The 14,299-nt window shown below is 46.1% G+C and overlaps 1 protein-coding gene across 1 annotated transcript in view; it reads right to left on the bottom strand.

The window, feature by feature from the left end:
* Nucleotides 1-7,382: 7,382 nt before the first annotated feature.
* LOC119648296 (sphingosine kinase 2-like) overlaps nt 7,383-14,299 on the bottom strand; it is an 80,830-nt gene continuing 73,913 nt past the window's right edge. The window contains exons 2-3 of the mRNA XM_038049955.1: nt 8,799-8,898; nt 7,383-8,738 (exon numbers count right to left, since the gene is read on the bottom strand). Of these exons, the coding sequence (XP_037905883.1) occupies nt 7,836-8,738; nt 8,799-8,898 (1,003 nt within the window). The 3' untranslated portion in view covers nt 7,383-7,835. The remainder of the gene's footprint in view (nt 8,739-8,798; nt 8,899-14,299) is intronic.

Raw genomic sequence — 14,299 nt, forward strand, 5'->3', positions numbered from 1 at the left:
CCTTCGATATTTTACAACTAGATTGGATTAAGTACCTGATTTTATGTTAATAAACGCTTACGGTATACCCACGAATGTCTAATATCAATAATTTGAAAATTCGTAACAATAACAACCGATTTTTTGTACAATTGTGTGTACGCATGGAAGAAAGTCGAATCAAAGCAAAGATAAACGCGAAACAATTAAATAATTAAATGCCTTTGGCTTATTTGATAGCGAAATGTTATTTGGTCTAGCGAAATCCATGCCATTTTTAAATAATCTGAACGTATCCTATCTGAAATGCGATTGATCGATTATCTCCATCGAAGTTAGTTAGAATGTTGTGTGGCAAGCATATACCGACGCTTGATGGGTTCAGGAACCAGGAATTTTTCGAAAATCTACAGCGACCATGAAAGTGACAACACAAAATACACAACAAAATCACACGCATCTGAAAATATTCACATCATCTGCTTAACTAACCACGAAGAGAAGGACATAAATGGCAGAAGTAGGACCCTTGATGATATAATGCACATGGCCACACCTCATAATTGGTTATTAAAAGAAAGCTTTTTGTGCGACTCTAATATGAGTTCCCGGAGGGAAAAAATTAAAGTCCTTTGTCTTGGATCTTTCTATTTTTGATTCCTGTTTGTGACGATTATTCAGAAGCATAAGACACACACTGGGAGTCTCCGGAGCCGTCGACAGTCCTCTGGCGACGTCGATGGGGTGATGTGATCCTCCAGAGGAACGTCAGCAAAGGCGTCAAAAATAGGCTGATGAAACTGGAGGCGCTACTGGATCGCACCTCCTTCTACATGCGAACGTGAAGAGCAGCGGAAGACGCTTGGGAAACAGAAACAGCTGCACTTCCCGGAAAGAGGACGACGAGCCTGAAGGAGACTTTATCAAAGTAGTTTCCAGGGCTCAAAAAAAAGAAGCAGAAGAGAGATAAAAGCAAACAACTAGTTACGCCACCAGAGACCCGTCTGTCCAAAAACAAGGCAGCTACCAAGCGAAAGTCAGCAGCAGAAAAGACGAAAAAACAAAGAAGGATTAGACCGTCGGCTCTTCTCATTAAGCCGACGGGAGGCAAAACATTTATGGAAGTCCTTAGTGACGTCTTTTATATAGGATGAAACGCAGCAGAGGTGTCTTCCATATGGAAAACAAAGGGTGGAGGGGGGTCCTCGTCGAAGTGGGCCTGAAGATGACTCGCAAGAGTATGTTCTGCGAAGCGATCAAGGGTTTATTGGGGGAAAAGGCTCTTGTTTCTAGTCTAGAGTCTATGTGCTCTCTAGATACCCGAGATCTTGACTACCTCACAGAAAACGTCAAAGTGGAAGAGGCCAAAAAGCGTGAATATCCAGAGGTAACCAACGCCCGGATAGGCATCACCTCTGTAAAGGCTCGAGGCCAAACACTCAGCGTGGTGGAAGTCCCCGAGCAATGTGTGAAGGAACTCCTCGGCAGCGGGAAAATCAAAATTGGATGGGTAGTATGCAGGGTACGAATGCGAGTAATCCGCATCAAATGCTGCAGGTGTCTGGAATACGGACACACATCAGTAACTTGCAAGGGACCGGACAGGAAGACTGCATGCCGGAGATTAGAAAACTCATTCCACGTTCCAAGTTATCTCTTGCGTATTTTGAGGAATTATCTGAAAGACCACTCAATGATCTATGACACGCTAGAGGGCCAAGGGAGGATGGAAATTACGTCGGAAATAGCACAGGGATCCATCCTAGGACCGGACCTCTGGAACGCTTCTTATCATAGTCTGCTGAGACTCGATATGCCCAAAGAGTCATGCCTGGACATTGGGGCGCTTGTTGCCGGACGCACTTTTGAACAGGTACAAAGCAGACTTGGCATATTGATGCGACGGATAAGCGAATGGATGACTGCGCATGATTTCAGCTTAAAAAAAGCTAGAAAAAAACCAAAGTAGTCATTTTGACTGGAAAGGGAATCCCGAACCTGCGTCCGATCGGCGAGTTGACTATAGAGGCAAAACCAGCGGTTAAATATCTTGGTTTAATGCTCGACTCGAAGGTAAGCTTTATCGAGCAAATCAAAGCAACAGCGGGCAAGGCTGCAGCTGGAGTGTTGGCCATGAGTCAGCGAATGGTGAATGTTGGGGCCCTATATCTACTAGGAGACGTCTTCTTATGGGAGCAACGTAGTCTGTTTTGTCCTATGCCGCGGAGGTATGGGCTGATGCACTTGACAAGGAGGTGCATCATAAGCGTTTTGCTCAAGAGCAAATCCGTAGAGCTTTGCGAGTTGCATCTGTTTATCGGACAGTCTCAGAACCGGTAGTGATGGTGATCCTTGCCAAGGAGCGCAAAGCTATCTACAGCTGTAAAGGTGAAAACTTAAGACAGGTGGTTGCCCGTGAACAATGTCGACGCACCTTTACCGAATAGGCAACTTTCTTGGCAAAATGAGCAAGAGGCAGATGGACTGCGCTGCTCACCGACAAAGATCCGTGGCTGAACCAAACGCACGGGGAGATTGATTACTTCCTTACCCAACCTCCAATCGAGCATGGAGGTTTTCAGTCCTACCTGCACAGGATTGGGAAGGTGCGATCTCCAGATTGTTTTTTCTCCAATGGAATCGCGGACGACGTCGAACACACCTTTTTTCTCTTGTGAAAGGTGGGATGGCTCAGCAGTTTTACGCAGACAGAGGGGATTTCTCTCCAGACAACATTGTAAGATGCTGATGTGCACTGGCACCTGGAGTCGTATTGCGCTTTATGTTCAGGCTCTTCTTATTGCGAAGAAAATTGAACCTGATCAGCGAAGGGATCGCATAGCAAGGGGCTACCTGAACTAACAACTCCCAACCTCTCCTCCCCTCCCGTTGGTGAAAAGGATTTCCTTACTCCCAAAGCCGGGAAAGCGGAAGGTTTAGCCCAGATAAATGCGTCAAACGATTCCATGGTACTTCTCTGATGAGGGGGGGGGAGTTTAGTTGCTAGCTTGAAAGCATACTGTTGTCGGAGTCCAATACTTTATGCGTAAACGCCTGCCTGAGATGAAACCATGACAATAGAACAGCAGGCCAGGTAGCTCTTAACGATATTGAATTGGTACACCTTGACGCAAAACCGGGATATTTAAAGTTCGGTATAAAGGCAGGCTTAGACAGGATACCGGTTGTTGTGCTGTTGATGATGATGATGATTTCGTGAGAAAAGAAATGATCTCATTTACACGATAGCCTACTATTTAAAATGTCGAGGAATCCCGGAATCAAGCTAAAAACACAATCTACAAAGCGATCCATGCAAACCTTGCATCATGCGTATGGTTCTCTATATTTCTTTTTAGATATTAGCGTTGAATAGTTTCTGAGAACGAGTCCTTGAAGCAACTGACCCTTTCCGGACTGCCGCACTCCTAACCTTTGCTACCAAAGTCAAAATTAATATTGGTTTTGGAAAGTACTAATCGAGACCTTTCATTTGATACTCTACATTACTATACTTAGTAAAAAAAAATGTACACTCCCCTTTTGCATAGATGGGGATTCGATTTCTCTGATCCGACACACGGGATGACCCGTTTAAAGCCAGGTAAAGCGATATGAAGAAGGGTGGGTGGGAAATACTTCGGCCATAATGCATGATTCAAATATGCTTAGGAACTTTGGAAAAAAATACTTTATTCACTTCAATTGAACTCCGGGCACAACGCTGTCTCCGCTGCACAACAACAAATTCTCCTTTGTACACGGCTCTTATTATTGCTCCGTACGATCCATGACGTTGCTGTGAATCTACACTAATCGATGAGCCTGGCACTTGGAGTGTTTCGACTTTGCTTGAAGATTAGGAACTGAATATGTCTTACGAATACTTCGAAAACATCAAATTCACCGAGAAAGGTAACGAGCGAAAAGCAAAGCCAGCTGAAAACAAGGCGAGTAAAATATTTTTCTTTTTTAGTTAAAAAATTCGATACTCGCGACTGCGTGTACACTGTATGACGGTTGGAGCAGAATAGACCGGTTGGTTTTCCACGCGGTCCCTCTCTCTCCAACCAACGGAACTTTTTAACCGCTGGCTCTCCTCTACCGTGGCGAGTTATAAAAAGCCACGGAGAGCACCGACGGCGTCATCTATCCGCTATTTCGAATGTTGTTAATCCTGTTGCGGCATATCATTCCGCCCCCAGATGGAACCTAGGGGTTTCAGCGACGGAACCCGGAACCCCCATCATTCTGCGAAGCGAACGCGATGTTGTTTTGGGGCTCACACGGGCGTCAGCCTGGATAGGAAGACCGCCTTTTTGTGTCCTCCGATCTCAAGCTGAAAGAAATGCTCTCCCCGCTCGAGAACACGGTACGGGTCTTCGTATGGAGGCTGCAGCAGCTTCCGGACGGTATCCGTCCTGACCAAGACGTATGTACACGTGTCCAGCTCCTTGGGCGCACAGACAGGCGCGGACGAGTGTCGGGTCGGAGGTGTGGCTTTGATGCGTCGAAGATTGTCCTTTAGCAAACGCAGCAATCCCGACTCTGTGAGACCCGATCAGTTGTCGAACACCGGATCACTTGGGAGCCTTGGGTTCTCCTTGTATTCCAGCTCCGCGGGGCTGGCAGCAAATTCCTCTCGGTGGGTTGTTCACAGGCCGAGTAGAATGAGAGGCAAGACTTGAGTTCAGGACGGATCGTCGCGTGCCATAATGGCGGCTTTCAGCGTCCGGTGTCAACGTTTTAGCATCCCATTGGATTGCGGGTGGTATGCCCTAGTCCGCTGGCGTTTGAAACCCAGGAGTTTTCCTAACTCCGACAAAAGGGTGGACTCAAATTGCATTCCCTGGTCAGTGATGACCACTGCAGGGACGCCAAAACAAGGGATCCACTCTCGACAGAGGGCTTCGGCACAAGATTGCGCCGTAATGTCCTTCAGAGGTATTGCCTGACGCCACCGCGTAAACCTCTCGATGATTGTAGGTAGGTAGGTAGGTATCAATGGCCGCTCCGAGGAGCCCAATCAGCGCATTGGTGCGCCGTTTTGATGCCACAAACTCCTAAGACCGTGACTGTTGCTATAGGGACAGGGAAGCAGAGTCCAGCTGGCTCGGATCTTCAGAGCCAGCCCGTAGCATTCACGAAGGAAAGCAGCTCTCCGACCCTGCAGCTAGAAATCTCATTGAGGTCCCCAAAGAATGGTTTACTCAGTGTCCGCAACCTGACTCGAGCCAGAGCTGGGCAATCGCAGAGAAAGTGCATGAGGGTTTCTCTTCCTTCGCCACAGCTTCGGCAATGTGAGTTGTAGGGTAAGCCGAGCCTAGCGGCATGGTCCCCTATGGGCCAGTGCCCCGTGCAGACCGCCGTAATCTTGAATGCATTTGCACGCGTCTGGCACAGGAGCTCTCGTGATCGGGCTATGTTATAAGCGGGCCAAATTCTCCTTGATTTGGCACAGCTTGTAATCCTTCGCCATCTCAGGCCCGCGGCTGCTAGGTAATGCGAGTAGACTCGGCCCCCGACAGCCGCCAGCGGAACACCGACTGTATTCCCCGAGGGACTGCCAAGAGCAGAGCCTTGCCTGGCCAATCCGTCAGCCCGCTCATTCCCCTAAATATCATGGAACTTATGGTAAAAGCCAAGGGGATATGGACCGAAGTTGAAAAAGTGATTACAGCCATCGGAAAGAAGCTTAGGCAGGAGGAAGTCATCCGAAAGAAAGAACACGAGAGGAACACGAATGTTGACATGAGCGCAGAATAAATTCTGATCCAGCCCCGCGACGTAATACCAAATGGGAGTCCCGCGGGGAGAGTGGAAGGGGAAGGAGGTGGTTTTAGTGGGTAAGAGTCCCACATAACCGTGTGGCAGGAGCCTGCGGTACCTTTTGAAGCTTTCCACCTTCCATCGGGGGAAAAAAAAAAGATGGTTGAGCGTGTCTCTGCACTGCCCCACCAACCGGGAAGATGTCGTCGTTGAGTACAAGGCCTTGATGGCCGCTTGGCTGTTGGTCAGAATGGGTATGTTACGCTTGGGGCTCGAATCACGCTCCAGTCATCGACAGACTTCCAATATCGCCAGTACTTCCGCCTGGAATACACTGGTGAAACCTGGGAGACCATACGACTTGGATACACCGTGTGTATTCGAGAAAACCCCCGCGCCGACTCTATAGGCCATCTTTGATCCGTCCGTAAAGAATACCGTGTCATAGTCTTGCAACACGCCGCCAGTTTTCCACTTTGCCCTGGTTGGAAGGTCCACAGCACAGGTTCTCGTGAAGTTCAGCTTGCGTGTGACATAGTCCGTGGGGGATGCCCAGATTTCTCGAGGTATTTCATCTAGAATGTTGCTGTGGCCGTAGGACTTCGCTGCCCAGCATCCGGACTCACGGAGTCTGATGGCACTGCAGGAGTACGATGATTGTAAGGCAATACTTGTAACCGTGCGATGTCGAGGTGTATGGTGTGGAACCGCTTGGTAGTGCGGGGGAATGAGCCCACTTCTTTTCTTACATGCCTGGTGACTTTACAATTCTGGCATGCGATGCACTCTCTGGCCCAGGAGTTGACATCCTTGTTCATGGAGGACCAGAAGTATTTCTCGGTGACTAGCTGATTTGTTGTCCTGATGCCTGGATGCGCTAAGTCGTGGACCGCGTGGAACATTTCCTTGCTAAAAATGGCCGGAATGTACCAACTTAGAAAGAAAAAAATTAGCAAAAAAAATTCAACACAAAGAAGGTTTACACTTAACCCCGCCCACATCTGAGTTAAGAAAATCCCAGCCATCGGTATGCCGAGCGCTCTGAACTAAGTTCTCGTCGAAGTCTTGTAGGCTGAGTGCTGCGTCTAGATTTCTAAAGTTTTGTAATTATATCTTGAATATTTTTAAAGAAGACGCCGAGTTTCAAGTACCAATTAAAATGTGCTGACATAGCAGTAGCAGAGAGGAAGTGCAAGAATATGATAAATATGGTGGGCGGCTCCATGGACCGTAAAAAATCTGTACAAAAAAATCCTCATTGACCCATGAAGTTAAAATAAAGCTAAAAACACATGGATGGAATCACTTACGATGTACAAAGCTGTTTTTGCCGGTGTTTACTGGTAATGAATTTAGTTTGCAACGCGGTTTCAAGCCAATTCAATTCGAACCAAAACATGTAGATAATATTGCTGTATCTTGCGACCTTCTCAAGCGCGACTAGTTTCCAATCAGCCTCGACGTTAGACTATCGAGCCGCTAGCATTGTGTGAATATTCTTAGACTAGGTTCTCAAAATTAACTGATATACTATCACCAAGTATTGTGGAAAAAATAATAATCTTAATTTTTCAATATCTTTCATCTGAGAGATAATTATCTGCCAGAAATTACTGCTACTGATAATTGCCTGCAACTTATAACTGTTTATTATTTATCTTATTGTTTATAGCGCACTTTGATTTGTATACAATCTAGAGAGCGTGTGCATGATAGATACAACAGTGGGTGATTGATATGTTTCAAGATGGATATATTACTGCAACATTTCTAGGATTTAGAACTAAAATGCAACAAAAAAACTCAATTTTCAGAAAAAAAATGAAGCGTTATTTACTGCCATTAGCATGGGACGTAAAATGGTAACTTAGTTTAAACTCAGCAACTGAATGCATCTCTCCATTCTGGATATGTTCTCCTAGAAAAAAACGTAAACTTCGTCTTCGAGAACTAAAAATGTTAAGTACAAAGCGCGGAAATGCATTGGAAACATTTCAGCAAGTCTTTCCAATTCGCAGTGGATACAACCCTCAATACATTTCATATGAATTCCGCTAGTTGTGCTTGTGCACTTCAAAGGATTAGAATTACGAAAATACAGGTGCCATTACCCTAGAAATCCCTGGAAATACTTCACCCTGTATGGGTCCATATTCTACACTTTCACCATCGACGGTTATATTACCTTGTGTACCGCTCGGTTCAAACCTAAATGCCGTCACTGGAATGATTTCGATAAAAGGACTTTTCGTCTCAGGAATATGCGTCCCTGAACTTAAGCCTAATAAAAAACTTAACAGTTGCGATCGTGATACCCCCGCCCGAATAATCACAAGCCAAATGATACCATCGTTGAGTTTTGAATGAGGAGCGAAAAAGCAATCTGATCCTAAGTGAGTCTGATATGCCGTGTGGACAAGGACGAATTCTCCTTCTTCGCTCTTCCATGTGCTAGGTACTGGTGCCGTTAAAGCTGGGATAGTTGAGGCGGGTCCAAACATTTGGGCTGTAGATTTATCATATTTGAAACTGCTATCAGGCTCGGAATGTTTATCATTTATGCTTTGATATACGCTTTCGGATGCCGAAAAATATGTACTTCGTCGGGATGTCGCCGAATACCAGCTATCACCACGCGGCCGGAATGAATTTGTCCCGCTTGTTGTTTCCAATGATAGAATATCTCCAAATCCTGTATCACAAGTTTCACAGTCACCTTCGCCATGACACTCGGGACAGTCTAGAGCCGTGTTGCAACTTATACTGTGTTTCAGGGCATTTAATTTGTTTGTAGCTACGCCGGAGTTATGATTGGATAATTCGCAATTAGCAAGGGCGTATGAGATTCTTCCATGATACGTTCGCAGGCTTATGAGTCGATGGAGTGACCAAACTGTGAACCTTTGTGGTCCGATTGGCCTTAATGGTTCGCTTTCGATATCGATGTCCGCTATGAGTCCCCAACCGACCGATAGGAAGGAGAACATAATCTGAAATGTTTAAGAAGAAGTTAATTTCAGAGTTCAAGGTGGTACGTATGGAAATGTTACCTCGGATCGTGTCTCGACGCGCACCAAGTCCATCGGAACACTTCGCCCACGTAACACAGTTAAAGTTGACCCCAATATTGGTTTCGGCTCATATGGTTCTCTGCAAATAGAAAATTAAACACTGGTTAAAGAAAAGGCTGAAGAAAAAGAGAGAAAAAAGAGGCGGTCAAAAAGTAGTATAGGTCCCAGGGCGAAACGTGGATTGGCACCCACGATGGAGCATAAAACCTGGGAAACGCCTGCTGAACCAACACCAACAGCTCTACTACCAAACCCTATCTCCACCTCCATGTGGTAATCGCTAGGAGTTCTTTCCTTATGAAAAAACTGCAGACGGAGAAGGATGAAGGCGAGTCTCCCGCGCCTAAAAACGGGGTAGGGGTAGGGCTGACAACCCCACACGGAAAACCGATGTTACGAAGCCACGAAAGGAGCCTGGGACAGGATGGATCTTACAACGAAGAACCCGACAACGACAACGGATTAACGATTTGCATATTTTCTCATGGAACGTGCGCTCCCTGTACAGACCGAATGCTGCTGACGGACGGGGAGCTTTACGGGTGGCGTCTGCGTACCGCACAGTCTCTGTAGCGGCCGTGATGGTGATCGCGGGAGTTATCCCCGTTGCCCTTCTTGCTAAGGAGTGTCAGGCCATATACAAGCGCAAGGGAGATGAGCCAAGGGAGGTAGTTGCTCGCGAAGAACGGCAACACACTCTAGACGAGTGGCAGCTCTCTTGGCAAAATGAAACTAGAGGCAGATGGACTGCGTGGCTCATCGGTAACTTAGGTGCGTGGCTGAATCGGAAGCATGGTGAGACTGACTATTTCCTTACCCAATTTTTAAGTGGGCATGGAAGTTTTCAGTCTTACCTGCACAAGATTGGAAAGGTGCGTTCTCCGGATTGTGTGTTTTGCAATGGAGTTGTGGACGATGCCCACCACACTTTTTTTTCTTGTGGAAGGTGGGATGGGGTTCGTCACCAGCTCTATTTAAACATAGGGGATCTCTCTCCAGACAACATTGTGGAAGAGATGCTGAGGACTGCTGACAGCTGGAACCGTGTTGCCCATTACGTTCGGGCCCTTCTCGTTGCTAAGAAGATAGAACTCGACCGGTGCAGGAGCCGGATGGCAGGGGGTTCCTTGAACTGACAGTTCCCTTCCTCCTCTCCCCTCCCGTTGGTGAAAGGAATTCCCTGATTTGAAGGCTCCGCAAGGCGGGAGAGTTCGGGGGCTGGCCCGAAGTAATGTGACAAACGGTTCCGGGCTAGCTCTCTGACGATGGGGAGGTGTTTAGTTGGTAGTCCGACGACGTACCGAATCGGGAGTCCAACACTGTGTGCGTAAATGCATTCACCTACCCTCCCCCAAAAAAAAAATGCTGCTAAGCAGCTAGCCGATACCCTGTCCCAATATAGGGCTGATATAACCGCGTTACAAGAGATGCGATGGACAGGGACCGGTTTTCTGAGGAAGAGTGGCTACACCATATATTATAGCGGTCATTCAGTAAACCATGTGCTCGGTGTAGGTTTCTTAGTCAGCCAAAAAATGAAACCTGCTGTTATCGGCTTTGAAAATATAAGCGAAAGGCTATACACTCTGCGTTTGCGAGGCAAGTTTAGAAATATAAGTCTCATAAACGTTCACGCCCTTACAGAGGAGACTGCAGAGTCGGAAAATGATACCTTCTACGAGGCAGTTGAGCGGACCCTCGATGCTTGTCCCAAGTATGATATCAAAATCATACTTGGAGATTTCGACAGTCAAGTAGGGACGGAGCCAGTATTCAGGCGATACGTTGGCTCCCATAGCATACATAAGGATACCAATGATAACGGATTTCGCGTTATCCAGTTAGCAGCATCACACGAAATGGTTGTTGGAAGTACCTGGTTTGCGCGGAAAGAGGTTCACAAACATACGTGGGCCTCTCCAGACGGGACCACTTTCAACCAAATTGACCACGTGCTGATTGAACGCCGTTGGCATGGTGCTCTGAGCTCGAATTACGACACCACATACAATCCCCTCTGACAATCAGGTGAGAGTGAATACTGAAGCCATCCACAACAAAGCCCTCCGCGACATCGCAATAACCGCAGTCAACAGAGGTCCTGGAGATGAAGCATCAACAAATGATCTTCACAACCACCTGAAGGACGTTATCATTGATACGGCCACAAAGATATTTGGCCCCAGCCGCAAAAAAAGTCGGAACGGCTGGTTTCACAATGAATGTAAGCTAGCAATGGAACGGAAGAATGTCGCATACCGAGTAATGTCGCATTCTCAAAGAACGCGGGCACGTGCAGAGACTTATCACGAACTCCGTCGAGCGGAGAAGCGACTTCACAGACGGAAAAAGGAAGCCTGTGAGAACCAACAAGTCTGTGAACTCGAAAAGTACAGGGAGCAACCGCACCAGGCGCGCAAGTTTTACCAACAAGTCAGCAGGATGAAGCCTTATACACCTCGATGCTCATCCTGCCGAGACAAAGAGGGAAATCTGATTTCCGACAGAATGGGCATCTTAGAGCGATGGGTTGAGTACTTTGATGAGCTACTGAACAACCAGAACATCAGCGAGTTGGAGGTCCCGCCAACTGAAGACGACTGTATATACTGCGACCATCAAGTTTAAGAGAAACAGTCCGTGCAATTCATCGGCTAAAAAATCATAAGTCGCCAGGAGCCGATGGAATTACAGCCGAATTGGTTAAATATGGAGGCGACCAGTTACACCAAGTGGTTCATCAACTTGTGCTCAAGGTATGGAACAGCGAATCAATGCCTGACGATTGGCAACGAGGCATTAACTGTTTCATACATAAAAAGGGAGATATCACACAGTACAGCAATTATAGAGGTATCACGTTGCTGAGTACCATCTATCCGCTATCCTGCTAGGCCGGACAGCCCCATACGCCCAGAACATAATTGGCCCATAGCAAAGAGGCTTCACTCCAGGCAAATCTGCAACAGATCAGATTTTCTCTCTGCGGCAAGCGATGGAAAAGCTGTTGGAATATGGACAACAGTTGCACCATCTATTCATCGACTTTAAAGCCGCCTATGATAGCATAGCCAGGATAAAACTGTACATGGCCATGGGAGAATTCGGTATCCCGGCAAAATTGATAAGACTGACAAGGCTGACCCTGACCAATGTGCGAGGCCAGATAAAAGCAGCAGGATCACTCTCAAGACCATTCGATATCAACAACGGTCTACGAGAAGGGGGTGTCCTATCATGCGTCCTCTTTAACCTGGCCCACGAGAAAGTGATCTGAGATGCTGAGGTAAATGCAAGAGGTACGATCCTCTTTAAGTCCACCCAACTACTGGCCTATGCTGACGATATCGATATCATAGGAAGAACCACCCGAGACGAACAAACTGCCTTCATTCAGATCGAGCAGGCGGCGTGAGATCTTGGGCTGCATATCAATGAAGGCAAGGCAAAGTATATGGTGGCAACGTCAGCATCGAAAACCAACCAGCCAACAACATCAAACCGCACTGGTCAAACGGGAAGAATAAGGATAGGAGAATACAACTTTGAGACCGTTGATAATTTTTCCTATCTAGGGTCGAAAATCACAACCGATAACAGTTACGATGAGGGAATCCGCGCACGGTTGTTGTCAGCCAACAGAGCCTATTTCAGCTTACAAAAACTGTTCCGCTCGAAACGTGTCAACGTAAGGTCAAAGCTCTTACTGTACAAGACAATGATCTTGCCAGTCCTCATGTACTCCTCGGAGACTTGGGTTCTTAGCAAGAAGAATTGCAAACTCTTGGCCGTGTTCGATAGAAGAATCTTCCGAAGAATTTTTGGCCCCCTACATGAGGATGGACGATTCCGTAGTCTACATAATGACGAAATCTATGAGCGATACCATGACCGTCCGGTTGTGGATAAAATCCGGCTAAATAGGTTACGGTGGGCGGGTCATTTATCCGTATGGATGAGGAGGATCCCAACCGGAAAGTCTATAAGGGCAATATCTATGGTAGAAAAAAAAGACGAGGCAGACCCTGCCTAAGATGGAGCGATGGTGTAGGTCAGGACGCCAGACAGCTTTTAGGGATATCGAATTGGTGGACCTCGGCGCAAAACCGGGATGTCTGTGGTTCCTTATTAAGGCAGGCCTAGACCGGATACCGGTTGTTGCGCCGTGATGATGATGATGAAAAAAAAGAAGAAAAGAGTCAATTTTGTGGTTGTAAAAGTTGCCATTCATGACTATCATGTAGAAAGTTGCCCAGAGCCATCTTGAATCATCAAGAAGGGCAAATCAATCACTCAACTTGACATCATATTATATTCCTTACATAAAAAATTATACATAAAGAAACTTAGATACATTCAGAACCTCTTCATCTGATTTCACATATACCCCAGTTATTATTGCTACAAAATTGCACCTAACTGCATTCCGTAAACGCAAATATGGGAAACAACGACCATGGACACTCTAGTATGTCTTTGACTTGTTTTTTTTTTCTTTCGCAATCAATGAGATCAGATTTGTATCTGCTTTAAGAAGAGAACTGGGTTAGGTGTGGATTTATTTCACCTGATTGGAGGCAGTCATTGCTATAGACTGCTGCAGTCGCTTGTTACGCTTACTTATATTTCTTTATGTAACATCTTAAGCACAAATGAAGTGTTAATGAAAATGGGGAATGTATTTCAATCTCAAATTACATCTTCAAGTATACATAGGGATTCAACCCAGAGTGTTGAGGGTAGTAAATTTTGATTGGTTTTGTATGAGTAAAACTCACTTTAAAGGCTCCTATTAACTTTCCTCTTCTTCTAACGTAAATCAAATTGATTTCAGGCCTTGTTCTCCGGCAGTGACCATTTAAAATCATCCAATCAGAAAGCTACTCAGCAAGTTAAATGAGCCCCCTGATATCTTCATATAGGTTTCCCAGACGGGGCTCAACTGTCTTATTTTGTCTTGAATAGGTTTTCAGATATTCGGTGGCCGCCCTGTTTACTTCCAATTTATTTCGTAGTTTTCTTTGATTAATGTGGGACCAGGTCTTAATTCTGATTAAAAACTATCACTTTCCGAAAGAAGACTGCAGAGTCAGTTTTATCTACTGAACGGGGGGCCTCCACTCAAATTCTTAGTTTAAAATTACTTCTCCTGTTAAAGAATCAAGCTTTAAAGGAACTGTTTCCATTTTTTAAGGAGCATATACTTTCTCTCCTACCACGATACATTCGGATGTAGGCTCTTGGTCTTCCCAACCCGATTTCCACGGCTTCTTCGCCACTGCTGAGCCTATTATATTTTTTCTAAATGCATCAATCGTCCAGCATCGGCATTTCAACGACATAGCAGGGTTCCTGTTGTATATGCATAATGGCAACTTGGTCTGATTATGCTTCAGGTTAAAGTTGACGAGGGTCTGTTTACTTACAGGTCATGTGTGTTAGGAGTGAGTGGATCTAGCGGGGGGATGAGTTGAAGTAAC

The sequence above is a fragment of the Hermetia illucens genome, chromosome 2, assembly GCF_905115235.1.
Source record: "Hermetia illucens chromosome 2, iHerIll2.2.curated.20191125, whole genome shotgun sequence".
Taxonomy (NCBI): domain Eukaryota; kingdom Metazoa; phylum Arthropoda; class Insecta; order Diptera; family Stratiomyidae; genus Hermetia; species Hermetia illucens.